General features: G+C 30.0%; 1 protein-coding gene and 1 pseudogene across 1 annotated transcript; both read right to left on the minus strand.

Moving 5' to 3' along the window:
- Positions 1-1,282: 1,282 nt before the first annotated feature.
- On the minus strand, positions 1,283-3,457 carry LOC140815202 (NADPH HC-toxin reductase 1-like; annotated as a pseudogene).
- Positions 3,458-17,037: 13,580 nt separating this feature from the next.
- LOC140814455 (hydroquinone glucosyltransferase-like) lies at positions 17,038-18,582 on the minus strand. The gene has a single exon (XM_073173454.1). The coding sequence runs from the start codon at positions 18,501-18,503 to the stop codon at positions 17,100-17,102; it is 1,404 nt and encodes a 467-aa protein (XP_073029555.1). The 5' UTR covers positions 18,504-18,582; the 3' UTR covers positions 17,038-17,099.
- Between the last annotated feature and the right edge of the window lie 1,016 nt (positions 18,583-19,598).

The raw sequence follows: 19,598 nt of genomic DNA on the forward strand, positions 1-19,598 counted from the left end.
TTTCTGGCTGTCTTCTGGTATCGCTTTGATTATTTTGTCATTTGCAACTTTGCTTTTTCTTCTTTATTTGTTTTTGGTTGAACGGTTTAATTTCTGAGTTGCATCTCGAAGTTCAATTTTTGGTAGCATCTAATTTGAAATTTAATTTGAAAGTCATATTTCGATCCGAACGTTTTCGGGATGCTGCTAATAACCGACGAATGACAAGTGTTTTTTTTTTCTTGAATGAGTCTTATTTCAATGGAAACTTGATGAGTCGATCCACTTATACGTTTTTACTGTTGTATTGTAACTTTTGTATTTTTGTCATTTGTTGAATATTTTACTTTGAATTGTCTTCTTTCTTTTTTTGGTTGTATGATTTAATTCTATAATTATATGTCAAGTTTCGAGATTCAATCTTTTAATTATGTCTATTGCTTTGGAGATTTGAAGTTTTCCGACTTCTGTTATATTTAAAAAAAAAAAAAAAAAAAAAAAAATCATCTCCAACTCGTCACCAAAATCGCGTTTCACATCATTTTGGTGCAGGAAAACCTTCTCCAACGGCGCAGCTCCATTTCCTCTGCGCGCAAAGCTCCTCTTTATTTTTTTAATTTTATTGTTTTTATTTATTATAAATATTTATATTAAAGATTATAAATATTATTTAAATAATAATATAATATATTATATTATTTTAATAATTAGATATATTTAAATAATAGTGTAATATTTATTATATTATTTTAATAATTAGATACTTAATCATAAAAATTAAAATATTTAATTAAATAAATTTATAAATAGATTTTTAAATAATTTTATAATTAAACATCAGAGAATATTAAATATTTGATTTTTAAATAATTAAACATCAGAGAGTTTTAAATTTTTGATTTTTAAATAATTTCATAATTTATAATAGATTTTTAAATAATTCTATAATTAAATAAATCAAATAAAAAAATATTCGAGAATATTATTTTTTGAGTAAAATTTGAAGTAGATGAATATACAATAAATATTGTATTTGGTGCAAAAATTACACTATTTTAAAATAAAGTTATAGAATTTTGAGATAGAAATGAACTTATATTTCATCCCATTTTCTCCTTTTCCCGCTAGAGTAGATTTTTTCAGTGAGCTTGGGTTGGAAGTTGCAAAAATCGTTATTTTACAAAAAATACAGTTGTCACATTTTTTGGTTGGCTTAGGGCACAGCCCTAATGCAAGCATCGGCCTATTCTCTTTTGGACATTTCCAGCTGTCCAGATTCAGATTCGGATAAACAACTCGCGTATTAAGTGGAATTCACTAAAAAAATGAAGGGTAGCAGACAAACATGCAAACCAATCAAATCATATGTGAACTGGTTTTCGAAAGTAGGAAGTTCTAAATAATTTATTGTTTAAAGTTGAATAAATGCGTAGTTATAGAAATTTTGGATGACCAAACCTAATGTACACAAGGTAACGCAGAGACAAACATATCGATGAATCGAAATTTTCCTCGGAAATTATCCGGCATGCATTTATATCCAAACATCTGCATTTTTCTTTGCACATCTGATGCTTTCATCCAGAACCACACGCCAATCATATTTATACTCGAAACCCCTCTTCTCAAGCAGAACAGATTTCCATTTAGGTGTCTCTTTTAGGACATTCCAAGTCCCTGAAAGCAAATCAAGATTCAAACTTAAGATGATGTGTGAAAACAAACAAGAACAACGCCAATGAAATATTAAAAAACTCACTCTTTTTTTATACTAAATTCTGGGTATTTCTTTTGACAGTATCGGGTCATATCTGCAGTTGAAACGTATCCATTTGCACACAAGAATCGACCATTCATAGTTTGTTCTTTCATGCAGAAGACGAGGGCGTTTGTTATATCCTTAATGTGAGCTAATGGGACTTTTGCAAGCAAATTTTCTAAGAATTTGAGAGCATTGTATCCAAATCCATCGTTTGTGAGAAAACCCAAGATGGTCTTTATACTTAAGGCTGTGTGAGGCATCAAAGTCTCTCCGCCGACGAGGCCGCAGGCTAGTGTTACCACCTCTATTTCTCCGTTGCCAAAGCTTAAAAGTTCTTTCTCAGCCAATGTCTTTGCTCGAACATACTCCTACAAAACATTGTTTTTCAATGTACTATATAATTATTGGATGTTGTCAATGAGATACCTCATACTCCTGCCTGTTTGTGTGTTCCAATTACGAGTAAATAAATGAGCCATTTACCTCAAGATAATCACTTGTGTAAGAAGGGATTGACAAATTAGCAGGAGTCCAACAAGTTTCATCCATGTACTCTTTATAAGTACTCCTTCCATCTTTCAACGGCGAAGCAGCCATTACAGAAGCTGTGTAGATAAGCCTCTTCACTGTTCCCGATCTCACGCACAAGCTTGCGATTCTCTTTGCTGAATCCACTGTCGCATCGACCCGGTTTTTGTACTGTTTTTGCAGTCAGATCCATCATCAGTGCATGGTATAGAAAAAAAAAGTGCTGAAGCTGACAAAAAAATTGTACAAAGGGGTATATGTTTATGTCAGCTTTAAATAATACATACCTTGTGGCCGTCAGAGTGTAGCAAAGGGGTTGCGACATGGAAAACAAACTCACAACCTAGGATTGCTTCCTCAAATTCCTCTGCTCTGTATATGTCAGCTTTAAATAATTTGAGTCTCGTGTCTGCTCCATAAAAACTCTTTAAAATATCGATCTTCGAGTGATCATCTATAGATCATTCAAACACCATCATGTTAGAGAGGTGTATTGAACTGTGCTGGCTGCCGGTGTTGATTATTAAGCCAGAACTTTTATTCAGAGACTGAAGCTAAAATAGTCATGCACGCAAGTCCATGCGCCCAAACAAGAACATGAGAACAGGATACTGCTACATGTTTAAGAACCACGCAGTAATATCAAAAATTTCAAAAAAGGACCAAAAAGAGCCAAACAGAAAAAGACAGATGAGTCACGCAAGAGTGTCTGAAACTCCAAGAACCCATGGTCTTCGATTCTAGTCAATCAGAACACTTGAAGCCCTTCAACTTTTACTCAAGATTCATCATAAAGATTCAAGATTCGTGACTTTTTGTTTTTCTTTTAAAAAAAAACCCAGAAATCAAGAATATACATGCACACAACATACCCAAATCCCTCAGTGTAGCGTGTACGATATAGCCGTCGCCCAAAAGTTTCTTTATCAGTGCAGAAGCAATATAGCCAGCTCCTCCAGTCACGCACACCTTACACTTCCCCTGTTCCATTACTCACCTTGCGATGTATTCTTCCTTTTCTCGAGAGAAATGTGTGTGTATAATATATTTGTATCTGTTATATTTTTCTATGAATTTATAAATCTGTATATATTACATGAACGTAAAAACCAAAAAAGTTTTATTTCATTAATTTCCATCCGGGTTTAGTCTGATGCACTAGAGTTCTATTTCCCTTGTCATTATTTTTTGGGCTATAATATTGACCAAACCCTCACCTGAGTTTTGCTTCATTAATTTCTCATTAATTTCTATCAAGAGTTCGATTCTCTCGGTTGATATCTTTTCGGACGAGCCTACACACATGACTTTTGCAGTTTATATGACTAATGTGATTTGCAGATCATTATTTTAATCTAATGATAGCAGTCATGATTCCTACGCCATTAGAAAAATAAAGTAGAATGGTCTCTTGTGGACGGATCAACTCTACCTATATTCACAATAAAAAGTAATACTCATAATAGTATAAAAAGTAATATTTTTCATACATGACTCAAATAAGATATCCGTCTCACAAAATACGACCCGTTAGACCTGTATTACACATGTTTTTATCAATAAAATATCGCACGTTAGTAAAAAGTTGGACCAATGCTGATCGTTAGGATCTCATTCACCCAAAGTTCATCATAAACATATCACATATCGCTTTCAGCACGATTGTGGACAAGGAGCTCTTAGGTTGGGGTCCATTTATTTGAATAGATGAAACCTGAACATGATAAAAATTGCCTGATAATGTTTCTTACATAAAATATATATATCACTTTCAATTCTGAATTTTTTATGTATCGTTCTTATCGATTTAAGTTACTAAACCAAGCAAATAGTTTTTTAAATAATTTTTTTTTTAGTTTCATTATCTATCTTAAATAACTAGTTAGGACAACTCCAACGCTGCGCCAAAACATCATTTTGACGCAGCTTTCAATGCTCCAATGGGGCTGCGCTATTTACCAAAATAGCGCAGCCGACCTGCACCAAATTTGGCGTAGGGTCGTTTTTTTTTTAATTTTTTTAATGTGTATTTATTATAAATATTTGTATTAAAAATTGTAAATATTATAAAATAATAGTATAATATTTATTTTAATAATTAGATATTTAATCCTAAAAATTTTAAAAAATATAATTGTTGATTTTTAAAATATTTATTTATTTATATTAATTATTAATATTAGAGTTAATATATATAAGAATCAAATAAATAAATTTAACTATTCATAAAAATAAAATTATAATTATAATACTAATATTAACATTAATTATAATTATATTGTTAAATTTATAAATAAATAGTAAACAAAAAGAATATTTTAAGAATATATTTTTTAGTGTAAGATTTGAAGTAAATGAGTTGGAGATTGATGTTATATTTGGTGCAGAAACTGCACAAAAATAAATTTATGGGTTGGAGATGACCTTAATATTTGGGTATCGATACTAACTAGCTAGCATTAGATGTGAAATAAGCAAAAAAAAAAATTCATGTGAGACGATTTCATATATCAATTTTATGAGATATGTAATTTATTTTAATCACCCACTGAAAAAATATTAATTTTTATTTTAAAATAAGTAGAATTGACTCATTTTACAAATACATAAAATATAAATTGGTACATCTTTATGGAATATCGACATTTTTTAAGAAAAATAGCGTAAGTTACGGAAAGTGGGCCGAAGTTAAATACAAAAAATAGGTGTGGTTCCTTTATTTAGTTATTGTAAAGTAATGAAATTAGGTGGTGTCCATCTCATTTACGTGTATAATGACAAGTAAACCATATTTTTAAAAGTGTCATGATTTTGGAACATAAAATATTTTGGTAGTTAACATGTTACTTCAACGCGACATAGTTGGCTCAATAGTTTTCGCTCTGTTAGTATCAAACGTCTACTAATAAGTCATAAATTATAGCCGTAAACTAAGACATAACTTTATTTCTTTATACCCGTAGCATCGCAGAGTGCACCTACATGATTTCTAATAGGCCTGACTATTAGACTCGTGAGTTTGAAGATGCGTGTGTCTATCTGTTAGTGTTGTCGCATATTCCTCAGTGATCAGTCTTATATTTTCCCTACTTTCGGACATGTCCCCACTAGAAATATTATTTCCCGTTAGATCTAGCGCAACTCTTTTAAGGTCCTCCTAACCAACCAGAGCAAACCACACAACGTCAACAGTTTGACGTACGAAAACTTCTCAAAAAGTCACTCCTCTCATCACTATTTTCACCGATACATACTTGATCCAACAAATATCCACATGCCTTTGTCACGTTTTGGTCATATTTATATTATGAAAACGCAATGCAGAATAAGGATGAATAAATAATTTTAAATGGCTGTTATAAAATTTTAACCACTTTTTTGTCTTTAAGTTATCCTCCTGCAGAGCTACAAAAACTTGGTTCTCGATTTTAGATTTATTACCAATCCGGAGCATTAAGTTTTATATGAGAAATAGCCTTACGCAAGCTTCGTGGAAATTCCCAATTCAAGTATTTGAGATGTGATAATATATTTTTTTTGTGACAGATTAATAAAAAATAAAACATATAAATGAACAATAAAACATGTTTTTAAAGTTACAGGTTTTCCAGTAAAAAAAAAAACATGTTTTTAAAGTTTCAAAGGCATTATAATCATTCTTGTCATATCTCTCACCCAGGAAAGAAATGTTGGACCATAAATCTAATTTTGGACTTATAAATGAATAATTATGTATCGTAGACTGTCTAATAAAATTAAGGACGTTAAAAATGATCTGATAATTGTTTCATGGCCCAATTTTTAAAAAATTATATATATATATAATCTAACATTTTAACATACATATAAATATATGACTTCTAATTGTGAATTTTCCAATATACCCTTATTCATTTAATATAACAAATTAAATCAATAAATTTTTTAATGGGTTCTTTTATAATTTATTGTCTATCTTAAATGTCTTTGGATAATAATGCATATTGAATTTATCAATTTACCCATAATTTTTCTTTGTTGTTAACTAAAATTTGTTACTAAAAGTAATGAATTTCTTCATGTTGCTAATGAATATTTAATATTTATATCTTATCTTTTTTTTTATTTTATAAAATGATTTAAGTAATAATTAAATAAACAATTACTTAATAATTTAGTGATTTCATTTATGATTCATTATGTATTATGATAATATTTTAGATAACAATGTTTTTAAAATTAAAGTTTCTATTATTATATATTTTGTGATCAATTTTCAATTGCGTTCTAAACATAATACAAAGTATGATTATATTAGCATTGGTATATTACGAAATCATCATATATAATATATTGATTTATTATCTTGTTTGTTTTTTTCAACCTATTAATTAATTTCTAATTGTATATGATGAAATTACATACATAAAAACAATTCTTTCTCTTTTCTACATATTAATTAATTTATCATTATATATGATGAATTTATATATGTAAAAATTATTTTTCACATTTCAAAATAACAAAATTGTTATTTAATATTACTCACTTATTAAATTAACTAAGTTATGTTTACCAATTCATTGTGTATTATTAATATGATTGCAATTTAATGAAGCATACATAGAGTGGTCACCATAACAATTAATATTTGTGTTTAAATTATTATTAGTAATTAACACTACTTTGTGTTCGATGAAATTATTTGGTTAGTAAGAATAAATTTGATTTAGAAAAATGATTTCTAGAATATAAAATAACAACTATATCATATATTCATATTTGTTAGGTGCAATAATTGTTTATGTAAGGTATACCAATCCAAATGTGATGTTTGAGTTGTTTTACGATTTTAAAAGATTTAATTAATGTTGCATCGTTACCCCGGTTATAACTTTTGATAAAGCGGCAAATGCATGATCTTACAATTGATATATACAAGAGTCAAAGTCATGAGATCGATTCTCATATATTGCAATTAGTGTAATTATTGATATTGTTGGAGTGCAATAATTTTCCTTGTTGGATACATCGATCGAATCATGACGATTGAGCTACTATATCGTTTAAAATATTTGAGTTGATGTGTAAAATCTATTCTAAAAAAAAGAAAAAGTTAAACAAAATTCGCCGGGAGTTAAAAGTTAGCAAAAACAGAATTGATATTTAACTTAATAACAAGTTTAGGGTTTTTATTTTAACATCATTATGATACTTTAGTTAATTAAGAGAATTTTATTTGACAATCACTATATGCACTCCATTTGAATACATTGTGATTTTGGTTTTAGTAAAATTTGCTATTCTTTTAATTTTATTTTATTGTTTTTCATTGTGAATGATATTTGAATGAAAATATCTTTGTTAATTTGAGAGAGTTGTCATTATGTTATAATCACGTAAATTGAAAAATGTTATATAAATAAGTGAATATATTTGATTTATCGTCATGATGTATTTTTATTTATTGTGTTTTGATATATTTAGATTAATAAATACTCATAAACATTATGTTATTCAAACGATTTTGTAGCTGTATCTCCTTCAATTTCACGTCTGCAACAGCTCTTCTCCGATAAGGATCATGAAACACTTGTTAATTAAAACAAAATAATCATTATGGAAAATACGAAATATCATTTGGAACTTTTAACTTATCTTCTCTATTAAACACATCATCAAAGATACATCCAACAGCAGCAGCAGAACTTTTCCATCCAGGTAACACATATATAAATCTCAAGTCGAAAATACAAGCGGCCTAAACATTTTGTTTGGGAAGTCTTTTCTTTATGTATATCTTGCAACACGTTTTTTAGAAACTTCGACACTAAAATATGTTCCATCAATTACACCAATGCAATCCTATAATAGGTATCAAATTATTATACACATTTTTATATAGATATGGCCCAAAGCAATTAATTAAATTACAAAAGCCTTCAAGTATTTTTTTTTACCTTGAAATATGGGTATAATATAGGATTATGAATGATTTCAGACAAGGTTTCATTTCCATCCGTTGAATCATTAATTAATCTTCAAGAGATATGATTGATTTCAAGATATTGTAGAAATGCCAAATGATTGTTTCTCCGGAATGTACAAAAATAAATCCAATCGAACGATTATTTTAATTTTGTCCAACAATATACAAAATTTTTGCAAATTATTCTTCTATGATGATGATATATAGCATCTCTTAGGAGTGTTTCCACTCGTAACATTTTAACATATTTTTAAAATGCAGTTGGTCTCTTAAGAAGAAAGTCGTGAATTCTTTCATCAGTTTCAATACGATATATTAACTTCTTCCTAACTACTTCTCTGTTAAGATCTTTTTCTGATATATTGATATTTATATACCTCTTATTTTTATAAAACAACAAATTCAAGTAAGCAACACAAAATGCCATTGCTACAATAGTCATTTGTGTTTTTTGAACTGATCCATTGATGCTATCTATTTACGAAAATAACAATATATTTATACAAAATATGAAAGCGTAGAAAGCCAAAATTTCAGTAACACATCTTAATCTCTTGGACAAACAAATAATTAATCAATGACATGTAAATGTCACTGATATAATTTAGAGAAAAGGGAGGAGACAGGAGAACATAACATCTTCAAAAAAAATAGAAGCATAGAGATTTTACCAGAGTGATGGAGGCCCAGTGCACGAGAAAAAATAAGGAAGAAATAAGAATTTTTATATAAAACTTAAAAATATAAAATTCTACACTAATTTGACGAGCCAGTCCGCCCTAATTAATGAGTAGGTCTCTTGTGAGACGGTCTCACAAATCTTTATCTATGAGACGGGTCAACCCTATCGATATTCACAATAAAAAGTAATACTCTTAGGATAAAAAGTAATATTTTTTCATTGATAACCCAAATAAGATATTTATCTAACAAAATATCGTCTCACACAAGTTTTTGTCTTGATTAATTACGTATATATCATGTTATGCATTATAAAATTTGGACTTAACATGGAGTGTGAATAGTGGGAGCAGGTCTACCTTTTATAAATTTATAATTTGATTTAATCAATTATATTGTTTAAAGTTAATAATAACAATAAAAATGTACGAATTAAATTTTAGCTTTATCCTCGTTATAATAATATGTGGATACGCTGTTGAGTGTCAATAATTAATGATACAAGCACAAGTGTTTAATTCGGAATGATGTCATATACAGGATATTTTTATATACCACGTTCGTGCCATAACATGGTTACTTTTAACCACCATGTAAGGGCCATAGTTCGGAAAATTTCCTTTATAATTTCAAATCAAGTTGTAACATCGGTGAAAATAAATATTTTTATCATACTTGCAATAAACAATACATACCTTAACAAATGAACTTCTCAAGAATATCACCACCAAGCAGCGGCTCGATATTCAAATAGTTGCATGTTCTAAAAATCATATTTCAAATTGAGTACAGTTCGAAATAAGGTTCAAAGAGTAGAACAGCATATCACAGTCGATCGATTTAAATAATACATATATATATCTGAGTTTTAAAGTAACAGCCCACTTATATTAATTGGTTCGAAATGTGGAAAAGCAGCTAGTCGCTGGTCTGCATGGTTCAAGAAGGACATACATAAATGTGATGCACAATAAAGCTTATATTCAACGTTGAACTAATTTTATTCAACTAAGGCTATAAAGAGTAGTAACATTGTGAGAACCTGAATTTCCAGTAGCTAAAAATGTTTCAGTAGCTATCAAAATTTCAGCAGCAACTCATATTTCAGAAGTTGGTATTTTTCCAGCAGACATGTATTTTCAGCAGACAGAATCCAGCAACAGAAGAGCGAGAAAGCAGCAGCAGCAGAAGAGCGAATTCCAGCAGCAGATGAACGAGATTCCAGCAGACAGTTAATGATTATGCTTAGGACTTGCAACTGAAGCATTTATCATAGAATTAAGGCGGTAATGACACATAATGGCCATTAAGTGGGAGGCTAACAGTCAGAATCTTGCCTATAAATAACACACTCAGATCTCTGAATTGGTGTTACACAAATCTGAGATTATCACTTGAATTTTTCGAGCTAAGGGAGGGTGATTATTTTCGAGCAGTAGAAGCCAATAGCAAGAACGAGCATATTCCAGACTCCTACCGAAACCTTATTGCAAATTACGGTAAGTGGGCTTATGTATAAATATCTTGAAATCCATTTGATAATTCTGTTTTAAAGTTCAGTTTCTGTATGATTTCTGATATATGATTTTGAAGCACTGAAACTCCCTAGTGAACTAATGGTAGGAATATATATTCTGAACATCTCTGAATTCTGATTCCGATTCTGATTCTGATTCTGATTCTGGCCTCACCCCTTAGAGGAGAGAACATATAGGGGACTGATATCAGTTTAGCCATGAAATTCACTAACGTGTTCAGTGCTTACTAATTCTGATTTCTGTTCTGAAACCTGTAAATTCTGAATTCTGATTTCTGTTATGAAATACGAGTTTTCTGTATATTATTGTATTACTGTTTCTGCATTAAAATGATTTTCGAAAACTGGGAGTTATTCCCGCCCCTGCTTACTGAGTGACAATCATATCACTCACCCACCAAACTCATCTCAGATAAGAGTACTGAAGAAATGTTAGAAGAAGAAAAGCAGATCTAGTTCTGGGGCTGGTGAAGAAGACTGTTGTTCCGCTGCATCTGTTAAGATACTGCAATATTTGGTTTTACAATTCAGCTGTAAAACATTAGTGATTCGAGTTGTATCAGACAATGAATTATTTCGTATTATGAATAAAAGACTGGTTTCTGAATTTTGTACTTCTGAGGCTTGTTGTTTCCGAATGAAAATTTGAGAGCAACGACAGTGTCAACCGGGGCGGAGCCAGGATTCAAAATTACCTAGGGCTGACTCCGTCCCATACTGTATTTAATAAAATAAATAATTAACTAAAAAATTTAAAATTAAAAATATGTAAACATTGATTTCATGAAAACATAGAACAATGGTATTTAATATTTAATACCTTCACAAACATCTAAAATACTACTGAAGTTGTGCTCTTCGATTCTTTCTAGAATAAAACTCATTAATTATTAAATCATTATCAAATTTTTCAACCAAATCTCGTTCGATATAGATTACCATAGAATCTCTGAAAAACTATGATTCCACCTTGTTATGAAGAGTTGTTTCAACAAGTTTCATTGATGAAAATGTTTGTTCCGTTGTTGCTGTAGAAATGGAACGAGTTAAAATAAGACGAATCAAGCTGTCAATTAAATAAATATATCAGATTCGATAAATAAGTAAACAACGTAGATAAAAATGTATAAATCACCTATCAATCAAAACGTAGGTACCTGAATTGATTTTTTAAATTAATTCAGCTCGATAGTTATTTAGGTTGAAATCGTTATTTTGTTCACCCATAGACTGAATTGATGTATTGCCTTATTTTAATTCCAAAGAGGATTTTTCAAATTTTTTACTATTAAGAATTATTGCGGTCAAAAGCCAACGTCATTTCACATCATTTTTTGAAACCAATGGTAAAAAAAATAACGACATTGACAAACATCAAAGAATAATATGGACATTAATAGAAAACAAAAAGTTTAATACATCATTTAAGTCATTATGCACAAAATTTAAATCATTGATAAATCATATAATATCACATACTATGATTCACATAGAAATATACACAATTTCTCAAAATCAATTATTATAAACATATAATAGTTCATATTAAAAAATTAAAATTCTATAAAACTTTTAGTATTAATAAAAAATAAATAAAGATATAATAAAATATGTAGCAACTGTATAATTCTATTACCAGATTAGTAAATTTAATATATTTGTGTGTTATTGTAAATATAGTCTAAAATTATATTTGAAACTTAAAAGCTAATTTTAAAAATTAATTGACATCAAATTCTTCAACTTTTTGAGCAAAATGCGAGCAAAAGTCAAATTTGATCATATATATTTACAGAAAATCATTTTAAAAAAGTACTCATAGTTAAAATTTCAAATTTATATCAATAAAATAAAGAAAAAAATAAAAAAATAAGACAAAAATAAAAAATATAGAAAAACTAAAAAAAAATTATAAAATTTAGGTGGGGCTGGAGCCCGTCCTAGCCCAAGGGTGGCTCCGCTCCTGGGTGTCAACCAACCCTCGTCTCGGGGCGCGACAAACATCAAGTAATTTACGATGAACAATAATAGTTATCATCCCTATCAATAAATATATATATCAATATACATACAAAACAGGGGAAAGGGAAAAAAACGAGTAAGAACTAAGAAGGGTCTGACAGACAAAACTGATCCCGGCCCGTCTCTTCTAACAAAAATAAGGGAACTTCAAACCTCTTACAAGCTTCGGTACAAGGCCCTCAACGTAAGCCAATTTTTCAAAATATATGAAGCAAACTCTGCAGCACCGACTAGTGGAGGAAACAATTTGAAGGTGAAAGTTGAATGTTGTCGGTGGAGGTAGAGAGATTGCATGAGATATACAAAGGATAAGAATGAAAAATATCTGTTATTGATATTTTTTTAGACTTGTCAATCCCTATTAAAAACCAAAAACAGTCATTTTATGGGATGAAAGACTTGTGACTTTCCTATAAATAGAATTCATTCCAAGATGTTTTTCTCACGTTTAGAAAACCAAATTTCGTGTCTTTTCTCACTAAGACACGAAATTTGGATATATATAAGGTTTTTGTAGAGAAAATAAAGGGGAAAATATCAAACATGGTCCAAAAATCTCCAATTTTTTTTTCAAATCACTCCTTTCCTATTTAGAAACCAACGTGTATTGGTGATATAACAAAATCGTAAATCGATTTTTCCCAAAAAAATAAAGATTCACAAAAAAAAAAAATTTGAAAAAATTCCAGAAACTTTGTTGAAGTTAGTTCTATCTTGATTTACTCCTTTTTGAACGATTTTCACTTTGATTTTAAAATAAAAAAAAGTGTTTAAAATATTTTCTAGTTTACGTATATGATTAGCGATCATCATCACATTTGTCGTAAGTACATTTTTTGGTCGTCTGAAATGATCTTGAAAATCATTATAGTTTTTCAAAAACTATTATTAGTCGGTTCCGAATTCCAAAACATGTTAAATATAAAAGTTGTAGAATTGCATTCTCAATTCTAACAAGGATTGTACATGCTTCTTCTATTGTAAATTTTAAGTGTCAGTGATACTTCAATTCGGGGCCAATAAAGGAGGTCATGTTCATCAAGTCACACAACAAGGTTAGAAAGTGGGAGATAATTTATAAGATTTTTTAGACAAATTCGTGTTGATCTGGATGACCAAAACTCTCAGATCTATAGAATTATGAGTGGATATCGTGTGAAACCATCTCATGGATCTTAATCTGTGAGACGGGTCAACCCTACTCATATTTACAATAAAAATTAATACTCTTAGCATAAAAAGTGATACTTTTTCATGGATAACCCAAATAAGAGATCTGTCTCACAAATATGACCCTTGAAACCGTCTCACACAAGATTTTGTCTAGAATTATTGATGAACGTAGATTCAAGTATGCTTCCACTTATTAATTTGTTTTTTTTAATGATTTTATAACACCTCTTATGTTTTGTACCTTCGTTACCAAGTATTGTACTCTGTCACGAGAAATCCATAACCAATATAATAAAGAAAAATAACAACTCGAAGAGATCAAAAAGAAAATATGTTCGAGGTTTTAAGAAAAAAAGAGGTTATTTTTTTCAAAAGGTTGAAAAATAGTTTAAATAAAGGCCACTCAAACACTACTTTGCTGAAAATCTGGAACGATCAACCCATTTTTTTTTATGAGTCGGATTGGAAATCGATCGATCTTTTAATCTTTGAGTGATCTATCTAAAAAAGTTTGATTCATTAACCATAGTTTTTATGCATTCCAAATATACTAGTCCTAGTATTTATATTGTGATAGCGACTTTTGGCATCGGATACATGCAGATATAATAAATTTATACGATGTCGTTTTCAAGGCATATTTTGTGATATCCTTGTCCCACATCTAAAAAATCAAAGATTTAAAATGAGTTTATAATGGCTTACAATGGACTTCTCTAGCAACTTGGATTATTCATTTTCGTAAAACGATGACGAATATGAAGTAGTTGCTATTATAGGGGCTCATTGTGCAATCACGCAGGCACGAACCCGAGCTCGGGGCGTGACATATTTCGACAATCATGAAAACACAAATGTTAAATTTCTATCAATGACCAAAGGAAGAACTTAGTGGATCCAAAAACATGTGAAGCGTGACAATTATATACAGTTCACTTCGGAAAAAAATTTCCTTCAATTATTGTACAAAGCCATATTATACCCTCCTCGGGATAAACTAGTGATGTATCTCGTGGATATGTCAATAAAAGAAAATATTCATATATATGTATAGTTTTGATATGTTATCAATCCACCATATTCACTTTCGTGTCTCACCAATGAGGTGGCACTCATATCTTAGATATAATGAAATATATTTAAATTATACATCTAATATATTTTGGGATTGAGATAAATATTAAATAGTGAAGTTCATGGAAACAAATAGTTATCGAGGAGACGGGCATGGCTCCTAATATTAACTAAAATGTTTTTGCAGTCTCAATTCTAACTCCAATTGTTGATATACCATATGATATTATTATGTAAAATATAAAATTAAATTTTTTAGATTAGATGGGAATACTCGATAACCAAATAATGGGATCAATATCAAATCCACGGAAAGTAGGATAGATAGCATTTTGCTTTCATTTGGAGTGGGTGGATGGGAAAGTATCACGAGCTTCAAATTCAATATATTAAAATTTTAATTACATTGGCACACACGCTGTATTTACCAAAGTTCTAAAAAACGTGAAGTGTCCTGAAGTGTGGAGTCGAGCTCTAAGTTTAAGCAAGATTAACACATGTTTAAGCGTGAAAAAATATTTTTTTATTTTTACTGTAATTGTAATTATCTCAAACCAATAAATAAATAAAATAATACATAAATATGATAAATTTAAGTCTGATGCATTAATTCTCATATTTATAAGAGCATAAAAATCTAAAAATTACAATTTTTATTTGTTTTTGCAACTAGACCACATTAAAAAATGCTAAATATTTGTCAGATCGTTATTAGATATGCTTAATCATAATTAAAATTAAAAAATAAACATCTAAATTATAAACCTAATTTATTATTTTAAAATAAAAGACATATCTTCAAAATAAAAAAATTATAATAAATAGATGTGATTAATTGTATTTAAGTACCTTTAATTAAACGTCTTAATTACGCTTAATTAGGTCAAAATACAGTTTAACCATTTTTTTTCTCTTTTCTCCGAAACGGAGCATTTTTGTCGAGCTTCAGACTTAAGTGCTTAAGTAGGCTACATATATATATATATATATATATATATATATATATATATATATATATATATATATTTGACATCTGACATCTGATAAAGGTTTTAGGTTCTGTATCAAATTGTAAAGTTATCTCCAACCCAAAAATCTATTTGAGTGGATCTTATATGAGATCGTCTCACGGATCCTAATCTGTTAGACGGGTCAACCCTACCAATATTCACAATAAAAAGTAATACTCTTAGCATAAAAAACAATATTTTTTCATGAATGACCCAAATAAGAGATCCGTCTCACAAATACGACCTGAGAGACCGTCTCACACAAATTTTTGTCAATCTATTTTGGTTTAAATTCAACAATAAAATAGTGTGATTTTTGCACTAAATACAACGCCAATCTCGAACCCATTTATTTCAAATCTAATAATAAAAAGTATATTATTATAATATGTTTTTTATTATATATATTAATTAAATTATATGTATACGAATTAATTATTATAATAAGTCATCAAGTGCGTTTGAGATAGATAAGGATAAACCCATAAAGTGAATTTTATAAAAGAGATGACTATGGGCGAAGTGTGTTTGACGTATCAAAAATCAATTTTTATCCTAACCTCAAGTTTAATAAAATATAAAATATATTATTATCTAAAAAACAATTAATAAATATTTATAATAATAACTAAAAACCAAAAAAACAATTTAAAAAATTAAAAAAGGTGGCTGGTCTGAAACCTGAAACTGTGGTTGATATGTCCCAATCTCTTAAAAATCATGGGTCCAATAATTGTCGAGTGAGATTGAAAATTTCCAGAAACCACGAATATCTTTTTATTTAATTTCTTTTCACTTGATCAAAATCACTTGGCCTTGGGGATTCCTCGATATGATAGTTCGATTTAACTCTTGAAAAGACGTCAGAAACTCAAATATTGTCCAAATTTGCACAAAGATTTGAAATTTCTTTTTTTTTAAAAAAAATCAATTTTACAAGTTACAATCTTAGATTAACAAAGACACAATCACGCAACAGAAATAAATATAATACTTGTAATAAATAATATATTGATGTGAAAAAGTAAAAATTTATGGTAAAAAATAAAAATCTCAAACTCTCAAAATTTACCAAACTACACACTTTATAATATTTTTCTCTCTACTCAATTGTGATTTTCTTCACAAATGAGAGATCTATTTATAGAGTTTCATTACACATAATCCAAAAATAAAATACATCATTACCTACATCATCACACACAAATTTCTAACTTTACAACTCTTATTTTCAACATTCAAATATTCAATTATTACTTTTTCAATATTCAAATATATTATTTCAACATATATGATTAATATCTCCGCTTAAAAAACATGCACATTAAACGAAAGCTATCCATAATTAAATCATCGCCAATCTTCCTAAACACCATTCTTCCATTTTTCGCCCAACATTCCCAACATTTGCAGACAAGAACCATTTTCACCGAGCGCCTTCGCTGCATGATTCTTAAGCTCCCTCATTCGACTCCGAATCCTTTTCCCTTCTTCCCCTTCCGTCAAGTTCTTAACGATACTACAAATTTCATCCCTCCCCACCAATCCATTCTCCACCATCTTCGGCCTCAGCGCCACTTTTATACTCTCATCCAGAAAGAACGCGTTCATTTTCTGCTCTGCATAAAGCGGCCAAGCGATCAGCGGTGCACCATTGACAACACTTTCAAGAACTGAGTTCCATCCACAGTGTGTTAGAAAACCGGAAACAGAATCGTGGGCCAAGATTTGTGCCTGTGGTGCCCACATAGGGACTAATAGTCCACGGTTTCTGGTCCTCTCTAGAAAATTTTCAGGCAAATACGATAATGGGTCGTCGGAATTGTGACTGTCGAAGTATGCAGCATTGGAGACCTTGTCGTTTGGGCATCTGATAACCCATAAAAATCTCTGCTCACTCATTTCTAAACCTAACGCAAGTTCAGTTATCTGAGCCAGAGATAAAGTGCCACCGCTTCCAAAAGAAACGTACAAAACTGAACTCGCTGGTTGCTTGTCTAACCATTTTAAGCACGGATCATCAGATTTAGAACCAGTAAGAATCAAGGGTCCGATCGGGTAAACAGGGGGCTTTCCACTTTCTTCTTTCTGTAAAACATCAATGGCACCAGGCTCCAATTCCTTAAAGCTATTCACTAATAACCCATCAGCCATTTTATACCTTTTCCCATGATGAAGCATCCATCGGTAAGCTTCGTCCTTCCTGTCCTGGATCGGATCAAAAAGATCCCTCCCTTGAATGGGTACGCACCCGGGAATCTGAATCTTCTCCGCTGCATCCCTGTATTCGCACGACACCGCTTTGTCGAGCTCCTGCAGGTACAAAGCAAGACACAAACTGCTGGCAGAAGGTGGGAAGAAAAGATATACTGGAATTTTAAGCTCTATGGCAAGGTCGAATACATCAGTAGCAAACAGATCAGCAACCAACGCAGCAAGCTTCTGGGTGTTATTTAAAGACTCAACCGCATCGCGAACCGAGGGCAGAGAACGTGCGACGGTGTGGGATATACGGGTTTCGATCTTGGTTTCGGGTGGCAAATCGTCCAAGTTTACAGGCGGGAGGGAGATATAGCTTATTCCGGTAGGGACAGTTAGAAGGAATGCTTTCTGGGCTGTGGTGAGAGGGCCTTCGTTTGGGATAATGAATGTTGTGGAGAAGTTATGGAGTTGTAGGAGTTTCTTGGCGAATTCGACTAAGGGGATGAGGTGCCCGATGCCTGGAGTCGGAATAATGGCGATGTGGGGATTACTGGTTATCTTCTCCATAGATGCAAATGGTGGGTGACAGCAGAAGAAGATGAAGAGGATGAACTATGGAGTTCTGTATTTATTTGATTGGAGTTTTGACTATTTGTTCATGTCTTTCCTAATTTTTTTTTATTATTATTATCTTTTTTATATTATTATAATATTATGTTTTATCATTAAAAGTGTATTTTTATGTCATAAAAAACTATAATATGCAATGTACACGCAATATATTTGTCATGTTCCTTACATCGTAAAGTTAAAATTTCCAATTATTAATTTTACTCAAATCTTCTTTTATTATAGCATTTGATTTGTTCTTGGATATTTTAGATCATGTATCAATATAAATTTCCAAAAAAAAAAGGTATCATTCGTTGTTTCATTCACACGTATACGACAAAATTTGTGTGAGACGATCTCACGCGTCGTATTTATGAGACGCATATCTTATTTGGGTCATTAATGAAAAGTATTACTTTTTATTATGAATATCGGAAAAATTGATATGTCTCACAGATGAAGATTCGTGAGACCGTTTCACAAGAGACCCACTCCAAGTATAATGAGCAATTATCAAACAATTTGACCCTCGAAATTATCAATTTTTTTGTGTATATATATATATATATATATATATATATATATATGAATAAAGAACACATTAAAGAACAAACAATGATATTTATACTTTATTTTTTATTAAATGCACTCCACCTCAACTTTCAAACTTAATATTTGACAAGATTATCGTAATCCAACATTTTTCTTTTTGTATACATACATAAATTATTTTATTTTATTATAATAATGTTTTGGCCAAAAGAAATTAAATATCATATTTTTTAACAAAAAAAATCATATCTAGAAAGTTAGTGATAATTTTTTTGTTGTGTAAATAAAAAATAAAATAACTAAATTATGCCTAAAAATAAAGGGGTATAAAAATTTGGGTTAATTTTTTATTTAAATACTTAATAATTTTTTGGTGTCAAATTTTAATTATTTAAAGAAAAAATATGAAAAAGAAAATTTAAACTTTGAGATTAAAATTAAGGTTTTATACATTTATACAAAGTATATAATATATCCTCTGGTGATTATATTTTTATA

This window comes from Primulina eburnea, chromosome 15 (genome assembly GCF_022965805.1).
Source record: "Primulina eburnea isolate SZY01 chromosome 15, ASM2296580v1, whole genome shotgun sequence".
NCBI lineage: Eukaryota > Viridiplantae > Streptophyta > Magnoliopsida > Lamiales > Gesneriaceae > Primulina > Primulina eburnea.